At 41.1% G+C, this 24,863-nt stretch overlaps 1 protein-coding gene across 2 annotated transcripts; it reads left to right on the top strand.

Annotated features, from left to right (window-relative positions):
* Positions 1–3,918: 3,918 nt before the first annotated feature.
* On the top strand, positions 3,919–24,740 carry LOC128895393 (pyrokinin-1 receptor-like). Of its 2 annotated transcripts, XM_054157952.1 has the most exons (4): positions 3,919–5,105; positions 18,144–18,367; positions 19,468–20,067; positions 24,304–24,740. In XM_054157952.1, the coding sequence occupies exons 1-3, from the start codon at positions 4,268–4,270 to the stop codon at positions 20,050–20,052; spliced, it is 1,647 nt and encodes a 548-aa protein (XP_054013927.1). In that variant the 5' UTR covers positions 3,919–4,267; the 3' UTR covers positions 20,053–20,067; positions 24,304–24,740. The 2 variants fall into 2 exon arrangements, with proteins under 2 accessions (XP_054013927.1, XP_054013921.1); XM_054157946.1 differs by lacking the exon at positions 24,304–24,740 and having other exon boundaries at positions 19,468–20,469.
* The last annotated feature ends 123 nt before the right edge of the window (positions 24,741–24,863 follow it).

The following is a 24,863-nucleotide window of genomic DNA, read 5'->3' as shown; positions in this document are numbered from 1 at the left end:
GATTCTGAACAACAATTTCCTTTGCAAAAATGTCGGATGGGGTTTCGTTAAGGAGATATTAAGAGAAAACCCCGACCAATCAGAGCGCGCGTAGACCGTTCGAGCGGCCGTGGTAGCGAAGGCTACGCGCTAGGTGGCAGCGTCAATGTCCTTCGATGCACGTCGAGTCACTTGTTCGCGTACAAGCGCGGCCGCCAGCGCGTAGCCTTCGCTACCACGGCCGCTCCAGCGGTCTACGCGCGCTCTGATTGGTCGGGGTTTTCTCTTAATATCTCCTTAACGAAGCCCCATCCGACATTTTTGCAAAGGAAATTGTTGTTCAGAATCGTCTCAGCTACCGTCCATTTCCGGCTCCTCCCCGACTTTTGGGACACCCTGTATAATAACGTCATGATTGATTCGATTAAAAATATTAGTGAGTTAGCAACGTCACCTATATTTACCATAAAAGATATTGGAAACGACCTCGACCTACGATTTTCCTCGATAAAATAACAAAAGACCCGACTTCCATCAACTCTCCACCTTCTTTCAAAAATGTATTCGTACAGGGATTAAAATATAACACCCTCTGAAATCCGTTGACAACCATAAATCAAATGGATCGACCCGCATCTACCATAACGTAACTCTGTCGCTGGTGGGGTTGTTTCGACGCATACCATCCCTGGCTGCTACATGATTCGATGAGAGAAACCAGAGGAGAACAAGGTCTGGATGTCGAGGAAAACTTGCACCGTCATCCACGAGTTAAACGACGCGGACCGAATTCGACACTTGTGAACAGAAACCGAGAAAGAGAGTCCTTGCTTTCGGCTCTTCTTTCACAGCCAGGCGGATAGAATTACGCCGAGGAGGATGAGTCCGCGCAACCGAGGGTAGTTCCATACGTGAAACGAACCGAGAACTCGGCGAAAAGGGGTTGCAATGTTATCGAACGTTTCGGGGGATTTCATTCAAGCGTCCAAGATCAGTGAAACCGACTTCGAACAGAGAACAGTGAACTTCTCCGAGTGGATTCATTGGCGCAGCCGATAAAAACAATGCAATTGAAATACTCTCTCGATAGTGCAAGTAGTTTGTCGGTAAGACTCGATAATGTAGAACACTCTGTCGGCGAAACAGACCTCTCTGTTCGGTAATGTAGAACACTCTGTCGGCGAAACAGACCTCCCTCGATAATGCAGACTGCTGCGTTGGTAAATCCTGCGTCCCATCGATACTACAAATTGCATTGTATTTAAGAACATGCAATCTATTGCTCAACAAACTCACTGGAGTTAGTGTAATAAAACAAATAAGAAACCAACACAGGTGATGTTACTTCACATTTGCAGAACAGAGGCTTGCATATAACCACTACGACAGATGGACTTTGACGTCAAATATTTATACCATGCAAATAACTCGGTTTATTGCTTCGAATTCGCCAGGATCGTACACTATCTGTCGACGGAAACCGCGATCGCATCTATCATTGTAATTATTCTGCACCACGATAGGTTAGATTCTGTTGACCTAGTGATACAACCTACAAGCGTCACATGACTACGATTTATCGCAATTATTGTGGCTAAACGGTCACGCGAATGCCGAAGGTGACTATTACGTGCTTTGATTGTTTCTGAAACGACGGGAATCAATGGAGAATGAACTGCGTTAATATCGGGGCCTTTATCTCAGATGAATCCCATCAATCCGAGGTAACTACCTCATCCTATTCATCTGATCTGTCTACATATGGCGAGTCACTTGTACTAAACGTTTAAAGAATGTAGTACTTCGTCGACAAAAGTACATGGTGATCTTGATATTTCTTCCTGTGTCTCCACTCGCAAGAAAATTCCTGCCACCATGTTACGCATCCCTGGATACCGTAGAGCTTCTATGGAAACATGTTTTACTTGAGGATAAGTAAGCGCTCCAACCTCTACAATCGCCAGGGATCCAGTAGGATGCAGCAAACACGAGAACTATAATTTTAAGCCAAGAACACATAGTCTGGCGTCTTCTTTAGAGCCTCTGGTTTAACAGTGTCTCGAACTATTGCACCCTTGAGGTAATTAATCTCGTTATAGAGACATTTTAGAACAACGCTTAATCCCTTGGCTTACTTGGCTCAATTTCGGGGCTGACAAGGAGACCTCAATCGACATTCGTTGCTAAGTAAGTCTCATCATTTATTTTCATTATTATACACAATCATAATCCATCACTTATGACAGTATAGAAATTAAATCTTCCGTTTCCACTCTCTGCGGTGTTTCTTCATCTCGACCACCATCTTTCCTCCGGCACTTCAATCGAAAGAAAAGCCATCTACGGTAACGCTTTCTTCAAACGACGTTATTACAAAGAAACAAAGAAAAAAACAACGTTATCTCCAATCGCCATTTCTCATTACAATTGCTAATAAAGAATGGCAGTGAATTTTTTCCCCCGAAACTAATGTCGCGATCTTCGTAAGTAAACATTCGACTTTCACACTGGGACGGATTAATTCCGTTGATACGTTGAATCCTTTCCTGCAAACGATCAGAGGATGCACAAGGGAACAGAACTCCAAACTTGAGTCGTAACCAGAAGAACAAGGTTTCAGATTTGCATGAAATTGAGGACAGTCTATCGCTGAGGATCGGTAATGCAGAGCAGTCGATCGGTAAGCTCACTCTGCAGATAAAGGCAAAACGGTTCGTCGGTAAGGCAGATCGCTCTGCTGGGTAACGTCGAACGCTAGATCGGTAAGATAGGACGACTTGTCCTAATTGAAAGAATTGTGAAAACAATTCTTTAAAATTTAAATAATGAGGTGCAGTTTTGGCAATGTGTTTTTCTTATTATTTATACTATTAGTTAACTACATATGCAACGACAGAAGGCTAAGGTGAGAGAAATGCATACAAAAAAGAACAATACAAATTATTGAATTGAAGAGTAAATAAATTATGCAATAAATAAAATCGAATCGAGTTTAATGGATCATAAATTTTTTATGAAATATAAATAAATAAGGAGTATACGAAAGGAGGATAAGTATAAATAATTACATTAATTATAATTTTGTTTTAAATCTTTATTATGTGTAACGTAAAAACCAATATAATACAGGGTGAAATAGGTTTTTATGAGCATTGACAATCTAACTCATCATTGATATCTTCGTCGCTGGCATAATCAATATCTGCACCTTATTATGTAAATTTTAAACAATTGCTTTCCTGTTTACCAACTTATGACGATATTATCATTTTTCATGTACTTTGCCACCATTCTGTCTTCTGGCAATTGTTATCCCGGTCTTTTAAGCGATAAATAATATGAAAACGAATTCGCCAGAACTGCACCTTGTCGTTAAAATTTAAACAATTTTTTTACTACTTTATCGACTTCTGGCAACATTTAAGCCCAGACCTAGACTTCTGGCAGTAGCTTTACACGATTTCTACAGTTAAAAACTATAACATGTTTGACCGCCCGCTTATGCTTCCAGCCTCGGGAGCGCCTTCTGGCTGCAACGCTATGGTCACTGTTATCTAGTAAGGAGTGTTTTTAAATACAAATTTTCGCTGCACCTTATCATTCCTGATTTTCGTAGCCAACTGTTTCGATAAATCCTGGTAGAAAGCAACGACACAGGGTACGTACTTTATCGATACGTGAGCACAGAAATAGTGCCTGGAATCGCCCGAGTATCCACGTGCCGAATTGCCGCACGCGCTTTTGTCTCATCCACGTAATAGTCGCCAGGTTAATGTATTAAGCACGCACGGCGTAGAGGGGCACGAGCGCGAAGACGCTCCCGCGAGCAAGAGATGCGCAGAAGCGCCGCCGCTACCCTGTGTCGTTCGGAGCTTTGTAAACGTCCTCAGTCGTGATTCGCGCGCCAGAGGTGTCGGTCGTAAGTTCCCCGCGAGGGAATCGAAGTTTTCGGAAACGGTCGACCCTGTCCCCTGAAACGGGTCGTCCCCCAGGCGTCCCTGATGGGCGGTGCGTCACCAGACCCGGCCTCAGCGGTGAAAGTTCGTTTACCCCGTTGAATTTAAGGAGCTAGTTCCTTCAGAGCGAAACCGGTACCGGGGCTAGCCCTTAAATGGCGAAAACAAGTTCGCTCACCCCTCCACCGGACAATCCTTCAATCAGCGTCGAAGATAATGCGATCAATCGATGCGATCGAACCCAGCCAGCAGAATCCGAACAATCACCGCGATGAAAGGGGTTGCCCTCTGATCAGAGCTGTCCAAGTACCACGCGGAACAATCCGTCCAGAATGGACGACCCTATAGCCTCGCTCATGCCTGGCATGTCCAACGTGACGTACCCCGATCTCCAAGACCACAGCCAGGACTCGTTCGGTCTCTACAACGACACCCACCCCGAGGACCCGTTCGTAAGCAACCACCACCCGCCCTACAGAGACTCCCTGTACATCGTGGTGCCCGTCACTATCATCTACATCTCCATCTTCGTGACCGGGACGATAGGAAACATCAGCACGTGCATCGTGATCGCGCGCAACAAGTCCATGCACACAGCCACCAACTACTATCTATTCAGCCTGGCGGTGTCCGACCTGTTGCTGCTCGTCTCCGGCCTGCCGCCCGAGATCTACATGGTCTGGTGCAAGTACCCCTACATATTCGGCGAGGGGTTCTGCGTTCTGAGAGGCCTGGCGGCCGAGACGTCCGCGAACGCCTCGATCCTCACCATCACAGCCTTCACCGTCGAGAGGTACGTGGCCATTTGCCATCCGTTCCTGGCGCACACCATGTCAAAGCTAACCAGGGCGGTGAAGCTGATCCTGATCATCTGGCTCGTGTCACTGTCCTTCGCGCTACCTCAGGCCCTCCAGTTCGGTCTCGTCCAGCACAACGTGAATCCCAATATAGTGATGTGCACCATGAAGAGGATCATAGTGAACCACTCGTTCGAGCTCTCCACGTTGCTCTTCTTCATGATACCCATGAGCCTGATCACTGTCCTCTACGCGCTGATAGGATTGAAGCTGAGAAAGTCCAACATGATGAAACGCAGCCACGGAAGCGAGGAGGGTGGCAGCTGCAGGCACCATCCTGGCAGGTCCTCGAGGAGAGTCTTGAAGATGCTTGGTAAGTAACACGGTGTTTCGATTACGAGTTTGGGGAGTGGGAGGTTAGGGGTTGTCGTGGGAGTGATTGTTCCTCTTTTCTTGACTGACAAGCAAAGCTACTAGGGTACGTAGATTCTCATTAGGGGTGCGTTCACTCTCGTCGTTGATCCGAGAACTCATCTAACGACGTGACAAGATTTCGTAACCCTATTATGATTAATTTCTAAACTGGGTCAGTGGTTGCAAACGTCCCCAAAGCTGCAGACGATGTAAACACGAAATTTCTCATCGGAGGTGAGTTTAAGCTCCCTATTGTTCCTGCAAATGACTCGTTGCAAAATTATGTATCATGCACCGGTGTCTCCGTCGCGATGGTAATTTGTACATTAGGACTATGGTCGCGACCGTTCATAGGGGCTATGTACCCTGATTTACGTTGACACGCGGGGAAGGGCTTCATCCCTTGTCGCTGACAGAGTTTTCCTCGCTCCTGATTGAATTAATACGGGTCTGAGCCTTCCTCCCGTTGGATTCGGCTGATAATCAGACCTGACAAAAATCTTTTTCCTTTGTTCATTTTTTCAAAGAGATTTAGAAATTATCTGAGATTTAGAAGTTTTATTATGTAAGTCGAGATGAATGGAAACGGAGTTCATCGCTTCTTTTGTTCGCAGCATAATGTTATCGTTCGGTACTTGGTGTCTCTAGATTCTTTTTCCTCTGTGCACCGGAAATTTAATACGGGGATCGTATAAAAAGCGAAATGAATATGAAAGAGAGTCAATTTCGGTTTGTCGGGGGTGGAAACGGAATTCGTCTCTTCCTTTGTCTCGCAGCATCATTGTTCGGTAGTTACCGCTTACCTTGGACTCTCTACATTCTTCTCTGTGCTTAGGTAAACACGATCGTTTTCATGAGATATTACCCAAAAGCGAGCGATTTTCTTGCCGCGCGTCGTCTCCGAAATTTTATTCCCGAAAGACAGCGGTTGAATATTAAATTTGAAAAGACGCTACCGGTCCTGGTTCGCGAGTGCCTCTTTAGCGAACTGAAAACAGGATCCTCGTATGCAAATTAGGACGCAAATATATATATATATTAATAATTTTTTATTAGAGCTCCGCTGTTTAAGGGTTGACACGGCGAATTTCAATTTGTTTAAATATTTGCGAATCGTACGCACTTGTGGATCGTGTTCCAAAATTTAAAAATAAATAAATAGCCGTTTTTAAAAAGGATCCAATGTAAACAGTCACAATTGTTCAGAGATGAGAGTATTCATATTCATAAATATGAATATGAATAAATTTATGAATAACAATTTGAATAACGCGTTAATAACGTATACGTGTTTATTAACGCAACTATAATGTTTTTTATAATAATAATAATAATAACAAGGATTGTTTTATTTGCAATTTTTGTAATTACCCAGTTGGTTGGAGTGAGAACGATTCTTTGTGGGATAGTAAACAATGTAAGTAAGTGATTAACGTTATTCAATGAAGAGTTAATTATAACTAAAAATGTGAACAACGCGCTATTTATAAATGTATTCATATTCATATTTATGATTCATATTTATGAATATGAATACCCCCATCTCTGCAATAGTTTAAATAAAATAGATCGAATAACGAGTATATTTCAAGCTTCCGAAGACGGATTCCTGTACTTTTACGCAGGAAAAAAATCAAAACTATTATGTATATTAGTCGAGGTCAGCAAAGGTAACATCCTGAGTTCCCATGACACATATTAAGTAGGCTGTAGTAAAACAGGCCGAACCATGGTATGGCGCCTCAGGATATTGTTACCTACAGAGACTTTACTCTGTTTCGATATTTCCATCGAACATCTCCTCCGTGAGATTTGCCCTTTCGAGCGGATGTGGCCGCGGCCCTTCAATAAAGTTTTTACTAAGAAACTAGGGCGCGTCGCGGGACTGATTTCCACGGAAAAATAGGAGCTACGTGCCTCTACGCATCTCCGCATACGGCAGCATAGGCTTCATAGAATCAACTCCCACTACCGATTTTTAACCGAATTCAGAGTATATAAACCGATGCGTTTTGCATCTCGGGGGCTCATTTTCTTAAGGACACGTTGAAGTTACGTCGCACTATACCTTAAACCCGCGAGGCAAGATCGGGAAAAATCCCGTTCGAGCAAAGTAAAGCAAAGTAAAGTTCGGGTGATAGTAATCAGGAAGAAATAAGACGCATATCGTGTTACCTCGTCGTTAGATCGGGAAGGATCCCCTTCGAACATAGTCTTGAAACGTTTTGGTAAATACTCGTTCTATCGTAAACGTGACCCCCGCATTTCAACTCGGTACGTAACTTTGAGAGTAGGAATTAGTTTCCGCGATATATATACAGAAAACATTTATATAGTCCTAATTAAACCTTTGAATACATACATAGTTTGGTAGAGTAATCCTAACTATTTTCTTCAGTACCTATCCTATTGAATTATTAAATTAAAGAGACCCACAGCAATACACCTTTACCGCTCGAGGTGTATTGCATAGTAGAAGTTACGAGGCCCCAACTAACAAATCCTAGTGGCAACCCTATGTTAGCCATACATAGGCGCGTCCACGACAACTTTCCAACCTCCTAGTAGTAACTCTACGTTAGCCATACGTAGGTGCGTCCACGAAAGCACATCCCTATTAACAAAATTGTTCAAACGACAACTATCCTCGGCAACGCGGTCGAAACAAGCCTCACGGCCCTCGGCTCGTAACAGTATTATACAAAATTATGTTATCTACGTAACGAACGGGATACGGTAGAAATAAATTGTTTATTTAGCGGGATAACTGTGATTCAAAAACGGATACTGCATAACGCAAAGGGTATCGGTCCTGAGGGCAACCCTAACGGTCTCCGAGGGGGATCGGGCCATTTTGCGTTTAAATAGACATTACTATTTGATCGCTGTACGCAATTACTTTCGCTATTGATATAACCGGAGACAGTAATTACAGAACTGTCGATTTGCTCTCCGTCGAATCACCTAACAGAGTATATAAACGTCGCAGGTAATCTCGGCGACCTTTAAAGCGCATCGGAAACAAGCGTACCTTTAATGACGCCGTTACACGATTTATGACAGCACGATGCAGCAATAACTGTCGATGCCAACCACCGTCATCGACCGTATGGATTTAATTAAATGAATACAATTATAAGTTCATAAACAGCGATTGGGGGGGGAGGGGGAGGGGGAGGGGAGGGAATTAATACTGGGTGAAAACAGATCGGTTGAATAACTCGATTACTATTCATTTTCTAACGGCACTTTCGCGGACAGCGATTGATCGATTACTCGGACGATCTTGGATGCTGTTAATTTTTTTTAATCCTAGTGACGCGTCAAGGACATTTCACGGTCGTTCGTTTTCTGTTAGCAGAACGATAGGTTCGTTTCCCTCAGGGGCTGTAGCAGTATTTGTAGCTACAGTACGGGCCTAGCAACCCCGAGGTACCCGAGCTATAGGAGGGCCAACGGGTCCCAATAGATGAGGAGTGAGAGATACCGCAAACAGTATTAAAATAACGCAGGAGTCATGATAAGAAGAATGGAAATAAGCTGGTAACAAGTAGACTGCGGATCTTTACGCAAAATAAAATCTTCGCGAACGTGCCTACAAGAATTGAACCTAAATAGGAATTTATTTTATTCTGCAAATATTCTAACGTGAACTTTACTTTCAATCTTTTTTATGTTCTTGCGTATTGTTTGCATTTTGTAGTTTCTTGCACATTCAAGTCTCGTATAAATGCATAAAGATCCGCAGTCTAGTAATAAGTAAGCAGTAGTGCAATAACTTTGTATAATAAGTTACGCACTTTAAATAGAAGAAGTTAGGCGGACTTTTTTGTTTGTTCGTTTGTTTGTTTTGTAATGGGAGCTTGTTAGGCGGACGTGGTGGTTTGATACGGAAGGTCATCAAAAGTCACGCGAGGAACGATTACGGAAGACAATAGGTGCTTTTAGGAGACAGATGTAACAGTTCGGGAATGTGTTTATTTATGTTTCAAGTTCTAATTCAAGTGTTCGTGATGGCGATCGGGAACGACGGTTGTTTCCTCTGAAACAGTTTGATGTGAATGTTATTTTCGTCCAGTGTAGCGCATGATTTTACAACGTATGGATCTTTCGTATCGTTAGCGTCCTGCGATTTCGGGGCGCGCGAGTCTTGCACGAAAAGTGCTGGTTTCTCGTTGGAATTAAAAATTTGTATTATTCGAAGTCGTCGGAAGATGAAATTGTGAAATTGTAAAAAGTGCTAGGTTTACGAAGCAATGTTTAAATGAACGAAGTCGAGTTATTAAAATTAATTAGGAGGCAAAGATGAATTTATACACATATGCTTGTTTTTTTTTATATGGATACAAGTCAGCAGAAGCGGTTGGAGAAAAATATAAACGGTTCCTATGAAACCCTGGGAAATTTGAAATGGGTAAAGATGACCGTAAAGCTGGCGTTAATAATCTAATGAAAATATATTAACTCGATAGAAAAAAAAGATTAAATGTCAGGAAATACTTGTTCGTCCCTTTGTATCATTTATCGTAGCAGAAATAGTCGTTTTTTTCGAAGACATGCGGTCCATCTACGCGCGATTCAGCCTTGATAAGGTACAGAGGTATCCCAGATTGTATTAGCCTGATAAACAACTGCTTTGCATATTTCCCATGAAAAGATACGGTCACAAATCGTACGATTTATATTCGAATCGGTGGACGCGACAAATTGTCTTGTTATATAGCCTATGCGTCGCGCAATATTGCCACGATATCGCGATGTTCCCGTTCTTTGGATGCCCTCAATTGATTTCGTTCGATCGGCCCGCGTAAAGACAACGTGACCTTTCATATGTGCAACGAATCCTTAAAAGAACGAATATAGAGATTTATCGAAAAATCATAATCGTTTTCTGCCAACCTGAGACTCGTAAAATTTTTCTACAAAATTCGAATTTTGTCACAATAACTAAATTCGTTAATTTAACATTTCACGTGGCATTCGATTTTGTAACAACCTCCAAATTCAAAAATCGCATCCAGATTTATTTTCATTCATTTCTCACCCTTGGAATAAATTCTTTTCATTACCTACAACAAAACTCGCGGAACTTTTTAAATTAATTCCTTTAGTTCGTTAATGAAAAATCCTAAATAAAAATGTCACCCATTTCTGGGTGAGAAAGTATCTTAACAACAACCTCAAAAATCACTCGAAGCACTTGCTTCTCCACCTGTCGATAACTGGATTTTTATTTTATTTCGTTTCCTTCAACCCCTCGTGCCGCGAGCCTTGGTATTCGGTCGATCAGGCGTGGAAATCACAATCGAAATCGTAAATATATCCACGCGTGCTCGTCGCGTGAGATATCGACAGTTGGCGAGACGGAAATTCGTTTTAATTGCGTTCCAACCGCAAAACGAGATGCAGTCGGCCTGGAATGTGTCGTTCACATTTGAATAATAAAATTCATAAATCGGGATTCGTTTTCCCATCTCGCGAAGATGTTGGCAACGTGAATAAACATCGTTTAAATTAAATGCAGATTGCATAAAAAAAATGGAATGCAGATTGTACAAAAAGAAAGAAACGAGTTAAACGTTTAACCTGTACTTCATACATTTATTAGGAGAGTATTCGTATTTGTTTAATTTGGTGCATTGGTTATCATAATTCAACATTTATTCGTCTCTAAATAAAGTCACATGGGAAGATCGTACCTTATTGAAGTCGGTATTGAAATACAACGTTCCAAATGAAACGTCGAATGATGCATCGGTTCGCGAGAAACTAATCTGGGATGAAAATGACGGCAACTTTTGCTTTACTTCGACAAAGTAATAAGTACCGTGCGCATCAACACGTGCGATGCTTTTTCAATATCAAGACAAAGTTGCCTCGATCGCTCTCTACGCGTGGATATTGCCCATAAAAGTTTATCGTTAAAGTGTAGCGTCTTTTTTCGTAACGAGGCGACTGTTATCGGTATTTTACATTATATATTTATCGACAGACGAGACGTAACTGTTCAAATCTACATATTGCTAGTAAAACAGAGATTATATTGAATAAAATTTACATTTAACCTTATCTAATACATACTCGATGTATCTCAGTAGACATCGCTAAGGCCTAGAGCAGCTATGAAACTAAATAATATCATCTAGACCCAACGTGATCAATAATACCAATAAAGTAATACCAATAAAACCCATGGAGATCTAACGTTACCACTAGCTAACACATTCCGACCTAACCTGACCATCAGATTCCTCACCTAGACCTAACTTGACCACTAGTTACCTCGTGCAGGTCAGACAATATCATCTAATCCTAACCTGACCAATCAAATTCCTGAGTCAAACCTATCTTGACCACTAGTTACCTGGTGTAGACCAAACTTCATGAATTCGAAGAGAATCCAGATCCTAATTGGTTTAATGCATTACTTAAACACTATCCTAATCTGGGTATGAACTACCTCTATTCGTCAACCCAAGTTTTAAGAGTGCACCAAACCTAACCGGATAATCCGAGTTCCGGAACTGGTGTTCTCATTGAGTTCCGAAGGAGTTTTACACTCCCCTTCTCTCACAAGGAGCGGAAGCAGAGATTAATTCTGCGTATCCTTCAGCGGACAGCTTTTAACCCAAGTGGGTACCTTCTATCAATCTTTCAAGTAGCATCCTGTATCAGAGGTTCACCTAACCGATCGCTTTCGATTGTGCACTCCTCCAAAACCGAACGGAAAATGTAGAAAAAATGATTTGCAGAATTAATTTACAACGAACTAGTGTCCACTGGTGTCCTTGCTGACAATTCCATTTAGCAAACCCAAGACGAAATGTTATCCCTCCATTCCCCCAACTCCATCCCTTCTTGAACCGTCTCTCCTCTACGTCCTCCTTCCTCGACCCCATAATCCCTTCCTGAGGCCTGCGGCGCAAGGGAAGACCTTATTCGGCTGGGTGGGACCAAAAGCAGACTATCTAAGTGAAAAGTTAAAGGGGATGTAATAAACGTCGAGGGGAAAGTTTGCCGTGCGTATACCAGTCGGCAGCTAACTCCGTCTCCTTCGCTGAGTTTCTCATTAATACTATAGCAGGTTGGCCTCCATAAACAACCCCATAACACTTCACTCCCTGGGCCCAGCTGGCTCGAAACCATCCCGCGAAGAAAGAATAAATGAATAAATTGTACCGCGATTCTGTTACACCCGCAAATCCAAGACCCACCCCAACAGAAGGAAGGTTAATAGGATCTAACTTGAATGTAGTTCAGGACTTCCCCTGCCTAAACAAGCTTAGCACTCTCGAGGATACTCCACCAATCTGTCCCACTGATATTCAAACCAGTTTTTGCGCAGCGATAGGGCTCGAAATACTGAAGCTAGTCTGTTGGTAACGTAGTTCATTCTGTTGACGAGAATTGGCAATGTAGAGCCTTACTTGATCAAGGGAATTATCGACAGAGTGTTCTAAATTGCCTATAATGCCATCTGTCTTACCTACAGAGGGTTCTACATTGCCTACAATGCGATCTGTCTTATCCATTGAGTGTCCTTCGTTACCCAGACGGAAATTAATTTCGAGATTAAATAGTTTCAAGGGGAATAGGCATAAAAGTGTTGCTTTGTTGAATTTAAAATTAGATCCAGGGTTAATTAAATCCATTCATTATGCAATTGTATCGCGTTATTTTTCCTTGTTGTATTTTGTAACAATCGATGACTACTTAAAATGTTTCCCACGGACCTCCAAACGATAATGGGAAACAGACATAAAAACGTTATTTATAATTATGGTAGGCTCCAAGTCACCCAGCTGACCATCAGTCGGTAATTTTATTAACCCACTTGTGCTTCATTTAAATTCTTTAACCTAAATAAATGAGCTGTAATCGATTTATTTTGTATGCAATATTACGAATCTAATTCTGTCTCGAGTTATTTATCGTAAAAGAATACTTAATGGAGTAGAAACGTGGCAATTTCACCTACAAGATTACCTACTTTGCATATTATTTATACATCTAACTCGCAATGCCACGGCCAAGACTCGCGGTCAGTTCTGTTAACTTGGCGATTATACATGCGTATGCAGACACAGCTCGTGGAAGTTTCGTGATTCGGAAACGACGCCGGTGACTATGGCACCATGGGATACGCACAATGGAATTCCACGGTTTCGAATTGAGGAATTGGTTTAGTACGTGTCGAAGGTTGCGAATAAAAAAGGCTTTTTTCACTACGGAACTCAAGCGTAGTTTTGAGATTGCTTTCTTTCAATAGTACATAACCTCAATCGCATAACGCATATGCTTGAACGCATAACGTCCATTTCCTTGAAAATATCATTTCGTACGAGCATTTCTCTGAACGGAATTATTAATACTTTTAATAAAAGGCGCTCGCGTGAAATACAACTGTTACTTTTTTTTTGGCTTCGTGTTTGAACTTTTTTACAGAGAGGAAAGTTTCGCCAGCTTTCCTCAAATTAATAACGAAGAATCTAGAGAGAAAGTTTCCCAATGCAATTTCTTCTCTACACGGGGTGTATCTTAATATCTATTTGTAAGATCCTCTCCGCGGATTGGGGACACGAAAACAATGGAAAGAATCCGTATAAACATGTGCCCTGTTTGACCTTCTTCTCGAGCGGTCATTTTTCTACCTTGACAATAATTCAGCCATGATATCGAAGCGGATAACCTCGAAAATGTTCCGCCTGAAATAAAGAGAAGTACACGAGAATACGAGGTTAGATAAACCGAAGGATAATTGATGATATATCCCGTAAAGCGGACATTAACGAATCGTGTTAAAGGATAATTACTTTATTGAAGCGAGTTTCATGCTTTCTCGGCAAGGGAATCGCCCATTATTTTATTGCGAGTTTATTTATTTTCCAAGGATGACTGTAGGAGAATCAAGAAGTAAAACGAGAAGGACGAGCAGAATTAAGAACGAAATCGTGTGTGATACGATTCATTTTATTGGATACCTCGACTGATGTAAGAATTTTAGCCCCATTGTCTTGCAACAATCGGGGTCTACTGCATGCCGTCGTTATTTTCAAGTCAACAACGGAATATTCTTTAAAAATGGATTGTTTTTCTAGCACTTATATCACGAACATAATATTACCTCTGCAAGTGCTGAAAAATAAGTAGTATTAGCGATTATTATCACCCCAATTTAATTAAATGCTAAGGCGATCCTAAGAACGAACTGTAAGACAATAAAACGAAAATCTAAAAGAACAGACAGGGCAAAAGAGACATGAGAAGTCAGCATGCGAGGACATTAAGATGCGTTTATTAAACTCATAAGAATACAGTATTATAAATAAAGTAGGACTAATGTTAAGGAAACAAATGTAAATATAGGTTAAGAGAAAATGTAAGAAACTGTTAATAGTGGAGTGCAATGCAGGCAGTAGTCCTGGGTACTATAATAAATCACGTTACATTACATTCTGCAAGTGCTGACACCTACTGACAAAGTCAAGAGCCATCATGGTAGCGCCTGACTTCATTCATAGTCATAGTCGACAAAAATGTCCCGTGAGGGCAGTTAACCTTAATGGGACTATAAAAACTCGATGAAAAGTGTTGCGGAAGCCATTTCGCACATTTTCATGGTAAGCGCGGCCCCAACATCAATATTCCGTGGTAATTTATCAACTCCTCCAAACCTATCGTCGATAAACGCCAATCGGTGATGAATGTATGGCCCAACGACCACACAGACGTGAACTTTAATCATCGAGATATTGCAGTGGCATTCGGTCTACCGTTAATATCGCGGAGCAATGTTGCGAGGTTGAGCATTGAGTCGATTCTCGTTACAGCAATAGGAAAACGAACTGAGAAACGAAAGCAACACCAGGGAAATTAATTACTTCGTCACACGTATATAAAATGAATACTAATAATGCCAAATTAAATACGAGTCTACAACCTAACCTGAAAATAAATTCTCACCCTATCATACATATAACCTTAAATTTCGAAGGATGGGCTTGTTTTACGTTATTCAAGTATTTCCTAATTTTAAGCGAGACCTAGTCCAGACTTAACTTTAAATTAGAGATCACTGTGAACCTAGAGTTTTCTTTGATACATAACCTTAAATTTTAAAACATCGGGTAACGTCATTTGATTATACGATCGTTCCATAATTTTTAGTAACGCATATACCGGACCATTCGCGTCGCGTTTCCTGTTTAACGATCGCTATAAAAAGTAGCCTGAACGCGTGACCTGTCACGGTAGGAAGTTCAAGACATTTCCTCTGGGGAGCGTCAGAGGCGCTATCTGCAAACATAACTCATCCCTACTGTTCCGGAAGGAATCGTTTCCGTGTGTACCCGAATTTGTCGAGGTGACTTCAAACGTGTCTAGGAAATTTGCATTAAGTAAACAAGAATTTGCGCGCCTCTACGCGGTATTTAACTATTGCCTCACTTCGGAAGTTTGATTTCCATTACGTCGCCCGATTTACTAACTTCGACGTCTAAACAAGATTTTAGCGCCGCTTTGAACTTGCTCGAGGGTATTTCACGAGTTCGTGCTTCCGTTAGAAAATTAACTGCAAGTTAAGATTACTATTTACTACATAAAGGTACTCTTGGTTTTGGGGCTTGAGCGACGGTCGAACGGTTTTTCGAAGTGGAAGATTTATACGGAGCTTAAAAATTTAGGAAATGAATCTTCTTGTACGTATTATTTTTAATATTTGAAATCTTTAAATTTCCTATAAACGTGATATTGCGAGACACGTGAGATGACCCAGGAAATATCATCCGTGACGAATGGCAAGAATTTACGTTCCAACTCGAAACTAATGGCCGCGAAAGAGAGAAAAATTTCTTGACTCTCTGATCGCTGGAACTTCCGCTCGGAATAAATTCGTCCCCATTCTAAGACAACAGAATGAAGAATGAACGTCGTACCCGTGAAGAATTTTTTTTTTTTTTTTTGAGAATTTAATTGAGAGAAAAAAATGAAAAGAAAAATGTCGATCATAAAGAGTTCATTCAAAAGAGGTTTATTCAAAAGTATGACTTAATCGTTCGATTAATTCATATTCTCGCCAGAATACATTTCATCGAATAAGACGAAAAATCAATTTTTCTTCGTTTACGAACTTTTCGAGAAATTGTTGCCACCGTACAGATGATATTTCGTGGGTGACTTTTTTATGCCGGTGTCTGGCAGCCGAATTTACCTCCCGCGTAGCGAATGATTAATAATCAAGAAAATCTATAGGGTGTTCGAAAAATTACGGTTCATTGAGAAACGTATCCAGAAGAACGATTGTTTGATTAATATGGAATTTATCGAGTTAACCTCGAGCCTCTCGTACCAACTTCGAGAAGAGGTCACGATCTTTGATCATGGCAATTCTACGGTTCGGGTGTGGGCCACGAATTTACAGGAGCTTTCTATCGCGTCATTCCCTGCGCCAACCCCAGTTTCGTTAATTAATTAACTCTCCAAGTAGAGGAAAGTCGAGACACGTTTTTGTAGCTGACGCGAGGCTTCCTCGGCAGCTCTTATTCGTCATTGGACGATACATCGAGTACTGTTAACAATTATCGACGTAATAAAAATAATATTTCTAACTGTGCCTTTCAATTTCGCGGATTATAACTCGTTCCTTATATTTATCAGTGGGAATTAATTCCGGGCCGTTCTAAAGTAAACTTATCATTTATTTTTAAGGAAAAATTATGCAACTTTTAATTTCTCAATCATTCATCTATTTATTCATTTATTACAGTTGTTCTTTAGAACATGATAAATAAAGCGTATTATAATATTGAAACTTTCATAAGGTAATCCTGGTGTAAATACTTTTTTAGTTTTACTTTTTATTTTTTTTAATGTAAATGCAATCCGGAAACTGCAGTTAATTCCACCGACCCACAGAGAAGCCACCTTTGATTACCCGCTTCGCAAACACATGGAGAGCTTTCGTGAACCATAAATCTCCACTTAATTGCTTCGTTAATGAACTTGGCGATTGCTCCCGCGACACAGAATCGAAGCAAGTTTTCCCTCAAGTTTTTCCCACTGTCAGAATTTCACGACGAATGCATGGGACGTGTCTTCCGTCAGATCTGAAACTTATTTAAAGTTATACATTTACAAGAATTTTTGAAAAATGAGTTTACCAGAAGTTCGTAAGAGATGAATTCATAAAAAATTTAGTAAGAAGCTTATAAGATCGAGAATTAATAATCTTTACTTAACTCTTGACGAGAAAATGTTGATAATTACCTGAGAGTTACTAGACAGCGAACATTTTTATAGGGAGGAATAAAATTCTTTTAATTAGTTCGTTGAGCGTGAAACTTCAAAGGTCGCGTGGAATATTAAGGCTGTTCTAGTTTCGTTAATATTATGTCCAGCAACTTTTACTATAATTCTATTACTAGAAAAATTCTTATTTTTAATATTTTATTACTATAAAAATACTTGTCTATAAAGTTCGCGCGGCATTTGAAATAAATACGTTCGCCAGTAAACAAAATTTTTCTGAATGAATTCAAATAGGAATTCGTCTGGGAGGCATCTGGGAATTATATTCATAAAGTTCATGGTAAATTTAGCCAGCTACCGTACAAAAATACTCGGTCCACACAAAAGTATCAACAACACAGGAATAGACCGATTCTGAATATCAAAAAACGTATTAAATTCCTATTTCGGGAGTCTATTGCGAGAAAATAGTATCGAAAGAAGAAATAAGGTTCTACGATACAAGAAAAAAATAAAACAGTGAAAATTCGTAACGATAATATTTTAAAATATACTTTAAGTAAATTCGAAAGGCAAACATTAATAATATCTATTAAAAGTAGTTAATAATTTTCCAACAGATTATTCTTTTTCGGAAATAAAACAGTCTCAGTCCTTTATGACATCTTCGCTCGATAAGACCAGCGAGAAACATGTTCAGCCACTGCGCCACCTTGGGCCCTTCCCCTAAATTACCCTAACTCTGTTACAGTGGCAGTGGTGATAGCGTTCTTCATCTGCTGGGCGCCGTTTCACGTGCAACGATTGATCGCCATCTATGGTACGAGGCCGGACCACATCTCCTCGAACAGCAAATGGATAGAATTCCTTTATTTACTCATGACCTACATATCCGGCGTCCTCTACTACGTGTCCACGACGATTAACCCGATTCTCTACAACATCATGTCGAACAAATTCCGCGTGGCTTTCATGGTGAGTAACGCTATTTTTCCAAGATGAACGCAGTCCGAGAACAAGCGCAGTGGAAGGGATATATAGCGCGGTCGTTGCGAACAATTACGCGTGAAAATGACGCTAAACCCTCGAGTGGACGGAGTAAAGGAACACGGGACGCGTTTGCGTCTACTATTTGTGGTCGCTGCGAAGAATTACCACGTCGTGCATTGCAGTTTATGGCAGAGTTGACGAAAGGGGTCTCTTGGGAGCACACCAATCCTGTCGTTGGGAAATTTGGTCGTTGAGAACTCTACTCCTTGTATTTTGACTGATTATTGAGTTGCTCAAGGTTAAGTGGCATTTGTTACCATGTAAATGTACGGTAGAACATCGGTTATAGAAGGTAATAGAAGCTAGAGGGGCTACAGGAAGCTAGAGGGTGGTGGACTCAGTTACTGGGGGCTAGGGGGTGCTAGGCTCAGCTACAGGTGGCTAGAGAGTGCACTGGGCTCAGGTATAGGGGACTAGAGCTAGGTAGGAGCCACTAGACTCAGCTACAGGAGGGCTAGAGGTAGGTAAGAGGTACTAAACTCAGCTACAATGATGCTAGAGTGTATTGATCCCAGCTATAGGGGCTAAAAAATATTGGGCTCAGCTATGGGAGGTTAGAGAATGTACTGGGCTCCGTTATTGGTAGCTAGGGAGTGCACTGGGCTCAAGTACAAGGGACTAGAGGTAGATAGGAGGCACTAGACTCAGCTACAATGATGCTAGAGTGTATTGATCCCAGCTATAGGGGCTAAATACTGGACTCAGCTATGGGAGGTTAGAGAATGTACTGGGCTCAGTTATCGGTAGCTAGGGAGTGCACTGGGCTCAAGTACAAGGGACTAGAGGTAGATAGGAGGCACTAGACTCAGCTACAATGATGCTAGAGTGTACTGGTCTCAGCTATAGGGGCTAGAAGGTACTAGGCTCAACTACAGGGGGCTAATGAATACCGAATAAAGAGGGCTGGGCCTCCACGCTCCACCGTGTCTTAGGTCATAGAAAGTACAGAGGACTAAGACCTTTCGTTGACTCTGCCTTCGCGGACCTCCACAATCCTCATACTAACGTGCCATTATTTTTTTCAGGAAACCCTGTCGAGGAACTGCAGGATCACGAGGCTGACGATCAGGAACGAGCAACGTTCCTACTCCAGTCTGTCCAGATCCCAGGCGAAGGTGATGGGCACTTACAGTTCCAGGACAGCTGGTACAGCGGGCACCGCGGTTCCCCATGAAAGCACAGACTGTTCAGGGAATTCCGGTCGGGACGAAAGCCCCAAACAAACGACGTCATTGATAGAGCAGGTGGCGATGAACGCACAGGGCAATGGCAAGATGGCGACGGAACGGAATGGCGGGGAGGTCAGGAACACAGAGATAGCCAAGGATGTCCGGAGTAAGACCTCTGTCAAGTATCAGAGGAACGAGGAGTCCAGAAAGTCCGCGCCAGCCAAGTACGCTGCGGTGAAGGTGTCTAACGTCGACGGGTCTAGGAAGAAGTGGTGGCGCCTGTTGAAGTGGTTCCCAGGTTTAGAGTCCCTGAAGCTCGCCAGGAGGACCACATACGCCACCCCGGAGAACCGCATTCTGGAGAACACCAATCTCCATCGCGAGGAATTCTCGATGACCATGTGGAACGTGCACGAGGCCAACGATCAGCGACCTGTTTGAGGGATAGCCGAACAGGTCAGGTCCAATTAATGGCGAGCAGAACTGTTCGATCTTCGCGCGATGCTGAGACAGACTGGCTCGATACTACGTGATATGAAGACAGTGATATCGAGGGGGGGTCGGTGCCTCACGAGTGGACCTTCTAAGGAAGACACTGACGTGACACGTTAACGGTCTAGTTTGATAGAAACAGCCCGGAATCGCTGGAGTCTGTTGGACTGCAAAGCCTAACGTACACAGGATAGTGTACCTGATTCAAATTGTCGAGCTGCGAAATCTCGTTGTGGAGGCTGTGCCTGTGAAGGGAGAGCGAGAGAGGAGAAAAAGAAGGGCTAGTGGACTCGTCAGTTAGGCTACCTAGCAGGCCCGTGCCTTAGACGCCGGGATGTTTAGAGCTCAGTCGGGAGTACCTTATATACGGACGTTAGGCAGGACCTTGTGAGAAGGACTCGCGGTGTCCGTCCCTCTAGTGGCGAGGACAGAAGGTGCCACCACATTCGTATTTTACGCGGCAGTAACTGGTTTAATAGTGAATGGACACGAAGAAGTACTGTGCCATTGGAATCCACTGTGATTGGACTAATGGCACCACCGTTTCTCCTTGCAGCGCCACTGGTTACGTGGTGCCCAACCCTGGAATGAATCATTGAATTGTCACCATAAAGATAATATCTCTGTGATTGCATACAATATTCGCCCACAAACTGACCTCGCTTCTAGACACTCAAACTTACAACCAGTGATGGGCAAAACCCTAGGCTTCGAATAAATCTGAAGTTTGCTGATACGTTCGTTTGTTTTGAAAATTTGTTTTGAAAATTTTCCAAAGAAGGAAACGAGACAAACATATCGGCAAACTTCAGATTTATTCGAGGTCTAGGATTTTGCCCATCTCTGCTCACAATTAACTTTATCCCTATAATTTTACCAGATCTAATCTAATTCTTTAATGTTCTTACGTGCAGAGAAGACGAGAAGTTGCCACACGAACACAAAACAAGTATTTCATACATGACGAAACGAAATCATAGGCATCGGTTTCATAAAACGCTCCCTAAAATTTATATGTTTCTACTTTCGCCTGTTTACTTTTCATACGATCGTTGACAACGATTACAGAGGCCCCCTCTACCGTAGGGAAAAATCGCCAACTTTGCGAATCAGCGGGATTAGAAGTTTGAGCACAGTTTCGGTGTTGTTGAAAACTTTTCGTGTATTTTTATGAGGAGTGACGCCAACCATGAAGCGCGTTAATCCGAACAAATGGCGGGGAACCACGAGCCGTTGTTTACACTGGAAGTTTTGACAGGGGCGATTCTGGGTTTCGCCCCTTGGGCCGATTCGACGTCAACAAGACTGATCCTTACGAATCATATTTATCACGATGAATGTCAAAATCTTAACGCGATAGTCACTTTACAAGAGACACGACTTTTTTCGGTGTTCCTCAAAGAAATCGTATAGATAGAGTTGAAGAGTTCTAGGAGGATCAATCTGTAAATGGAAATGTAAGATGCAAAATTTAGTCGGGGAAAACATAGGAATTAAGGGTCATCTGACAGCTGAGAACATTTCTTATTTATTCCAATTCTCTCCTGTTAAGGTCATTAATGTGGATGCTGTTCTATCTATATAATATCTTTGGTGTTCCTTAAACACCGTTTCGAAGTAGCTAAACATTCATATTCATGTAACATCACGAGTTTTAAAGCCACCGCTTCGCCGTACATTGGGCGTACACTCCCACGCGCATCTACCTTGCGCACACGCGACACTGGTACGACCTTTCCTCCGCGTGGTGGCGCTGTCGTTCGCGCCATTTTGTGGCTTGGTGTACATAACCTAACAGTTGACGATCGTTCGTAGAGAAATTGTAAATATCAACCCCGATAGTTTCGAACGAACCTCTACATACAAAGTTGGCCGACTTACTTACATTGTAAAAGTCCAATTCGACGAGCTGCGCGCAGGTACACTTGCTTCGTTATAAATAAATTACGACAGAGGCTTCGAATCGCGTGCTGTGCACGAATGGCTACTAAATTTGTGGAGCATAGGACAGAGAGGAGTGGGGATATACAGCAGGGTCGTAAATCGCTGCGAAATGTATACGTGTCATATTCACGGTGATCATACTTTATCGTGGGTACGCGCCGATAATGGACTCTATTCCCGTCACTGAACTGTACAAATTCGAGATAAGAAAGTCCGTTGCTTTTTCTGCAGAGAAATTGAAATGTATCACTGAAGAAAATAAGAACTTATATATACAGGGTCTCTAGGTATAAGTACGGACATACGCAGGGTGTCAATTCTACAACAAATTTCCAACAAAAAATTACTCTTAGATATTTTCTTTGTGTCGCCTTATTCTCGTGAATTTTCACTTTTAATATTTTTTCTGCGTTTCCGACTTGACGCTCTTTAAACGGCCATAACTCCAACAAATTACAGTGGAAACTTAAAACTAAGTATAGCATTCGAAAGAGCGTTAAATTTCCCATATCTCTGATGTCAAAGCAAAATTTATTACGAAGATTTAACAAGTGAAAAATTAGGTCAAACTTAGAAAAAATATTAAAAGTGAAAATATACGAGAATAAGGCGACACAAAGAAAATATCTGAGAGTAATTTTTTGTTGGAAATTTGTTGTAGAATTGACACCCTGCGTATGTCCGGACTTATACGTAGACACCCTGTATACGAGGAAAATGTCAGATTCTCGAAGTGCATCGAAAGTTGTATTGTGGGATAAAATGATAAGACGTGTGATTTAAAGGTGCTCGATCACTAATCATTTTAATCTCATAGAAGGTAGCTAGAACAAAATTTTATTTAGTTATTATTATTGTTTGAGTTAAGTTTTATTCTTATTTAGAGGATACGAGAAGTCGATGAAACAATATTTAATGAATTCGTATCTTAAACTAGATATCTATTTAGAATGTCGTATGATACGAATAAATATTTTACGACTGTTTGGTTTTTATTCGAATATATTGAATATTCAAGGTTCGGTTACCAAGAGCGTACAGCTGTACCTCGCCTTTGTACTAAACGTACGTCTATTCTTACTTGTACTAATAAAGTAACTCTAAACAAACTCTATAATAATTGCGTTATAAAGGAACAATTTTGAAGTTCATTCAGTCGGCCATTTTATAGCATTTTCTCTCTAATTGTGATTAGGACACATGGTCCATTGTGAAGAGAACTAACCAAACGAAAATTTATGCAATGATTAAAATAACTAAAAAATTTGTCATATAATCTTGTCCCACGGTAGAACAAACTGTATATAGAAAGATTGAAAATCTGATTTCTAGATTAAGTTTAACATATAATAATTGTTAACGACAGTGAAAGATATACTTTGTTCCCTTTATTAACTTCGTTAATATTCCCTGTAAACGTAAAAGCAGAGAGGGGAAAAATTTTATCCAAATAATGAATGGCAAATAAAAATAAAATTAGACGAAGCGTCGTATAGTAACGAACCAAAACCTGTTAATGGAAATTTTTATCCGGACAAGAAACGTCACGATCACTGCTCGCAGGTGTGAAAGTAAGTTGGAGAGTTTATCGTAGTGAATATTTTATGTACATGTCTGTATGTGGGAAATATAGGGATGTGTGTATACGTCAAACGACAATGGAGACCTGTCGATCTTGTTGGAAGCCATAGTTACATCATTGCCATAATAATGTAGAGAAACCCTATACGACTCGTCCGAAGCAAGAAATTAAATACCGAGAATGTGATATTATTTATTGTGTAATAGTTAGAATTGTATAATATCCCGTGTAATTAATTCGAAAGTAGTTATCCGCTTAGGCTCATTCTCCAACCCTCGTTTGTGTTGTTTGTAAGTGCATATAATTTCAGTAATAATATTTTTGATAATCATAGACGAAATTCGTAACTTATTCGTCGTCATTATGTTGCTTTAATTACACATAATCTGAAACGATGCAACGAGCAGAAAAGTTTATCGTCCCTTCGCAATCGTATGCTTTGTTTCGAAAAAGACGAGAGATTATAATTTGAATCTGAACTACAAACGAAAAAGCATGTCTCGATACGTAAATTTTAAATAAAAATAATCAGGAACATTGTTACTTGATTTCTTTTAATCCAAGCTTTTTGCAGCACATATTCAAGAGTTATCATAAAAATGTTTGGATTATACTTATAAGTCCATTATTAGACGTAATAAATTAAATTATTCGAATTTATTCTTAATTTCTAGGAAAGATATTGGTGGTAACCATCAGGGCCTGTAGCGTGCGAATATGCAGCTACAGTACGGGCTTAGCAACCCCAAGGTACCCTAGCTAGATGGGGGCCAGTGGGCCTTAACAGACGTGTACAAAAAACAAGACCAACGTAAATGTAATATACAGAGTTGCGATGACGCGAATTAAGCCAAAATTAAGGAGTTATGTAAGGCAAAGCAATCTCACGCAGAATAGAAAAAATTATAATATGAAAAAATTATGTTACGATGTATGGATGCAGTACAATTCAGTGGAATACCTGAAAGATATTGATGGGAAATTGTAAAGAAAGACAGTGTAGAATCGGAGTTCATCCTTTGCACTTTAAATAAACATATGAAAACGAAAAATGTTGGTGGCGCCATCCGTGGCAAAACGCCCAAGTTTGTCGTCAGACTAGTTTCTAGTATCGGCAAAGAGATGGCGCCACCGTCACAAATATTTCGAAAAATGAATAAATTCGTATAATAACCTTTCATACATCTAAAAATGAACTTGCATTTACTCTATGATTATTTTAATGATAAACTTC

This window comes from Hylaeus anthracinus, unplaced genomic scaffold, assembly GCF_026225885.1.
Source record: "Hylaeus anthracinus isolate JK02 unplaced genomic scaffold, UHH_iyHylAnth1.0_haploid 0, whole genome shotgun sequence".
NCBI classification, from domain to species: Eukaryota; Metazoa; Arthropoda; class Insecta; order Hymenoptera; family Colletidae; genus Hylaeus; species Hylaeus anthracinus.
This window is presented reverse-complemented; position numbering and strand designations above follow the sequence as displayed.

What these genes read in the sequence shown, in the direction of transcription:
- LOC128895393 (XM_054157952.1), top strand. Translation starts at nt 4,268, where the DNA reads ATGGACGACCCTATAGCCTCGCTCATGCCTGGCATGTCCAACGTGACG. An exon ending in GAGAGTCTTGAAGATGCTTG is followed by an intron (nt 5,106 to 18,143) that starts GTAAGTAACACG and finishes ACTCTGTTACAG; the next exon opens with TGGCAGTGGTGATAGCGTTC. An exon ending in AATTCCGCGTGGCTTTCATG is followed by an intron (nt 18,368 to 19,467) that starts GTGAGTAACGCT and finishes TATTTTTTTCAG; the next exon opens with GAAACCCTGTCGAGGAACTG.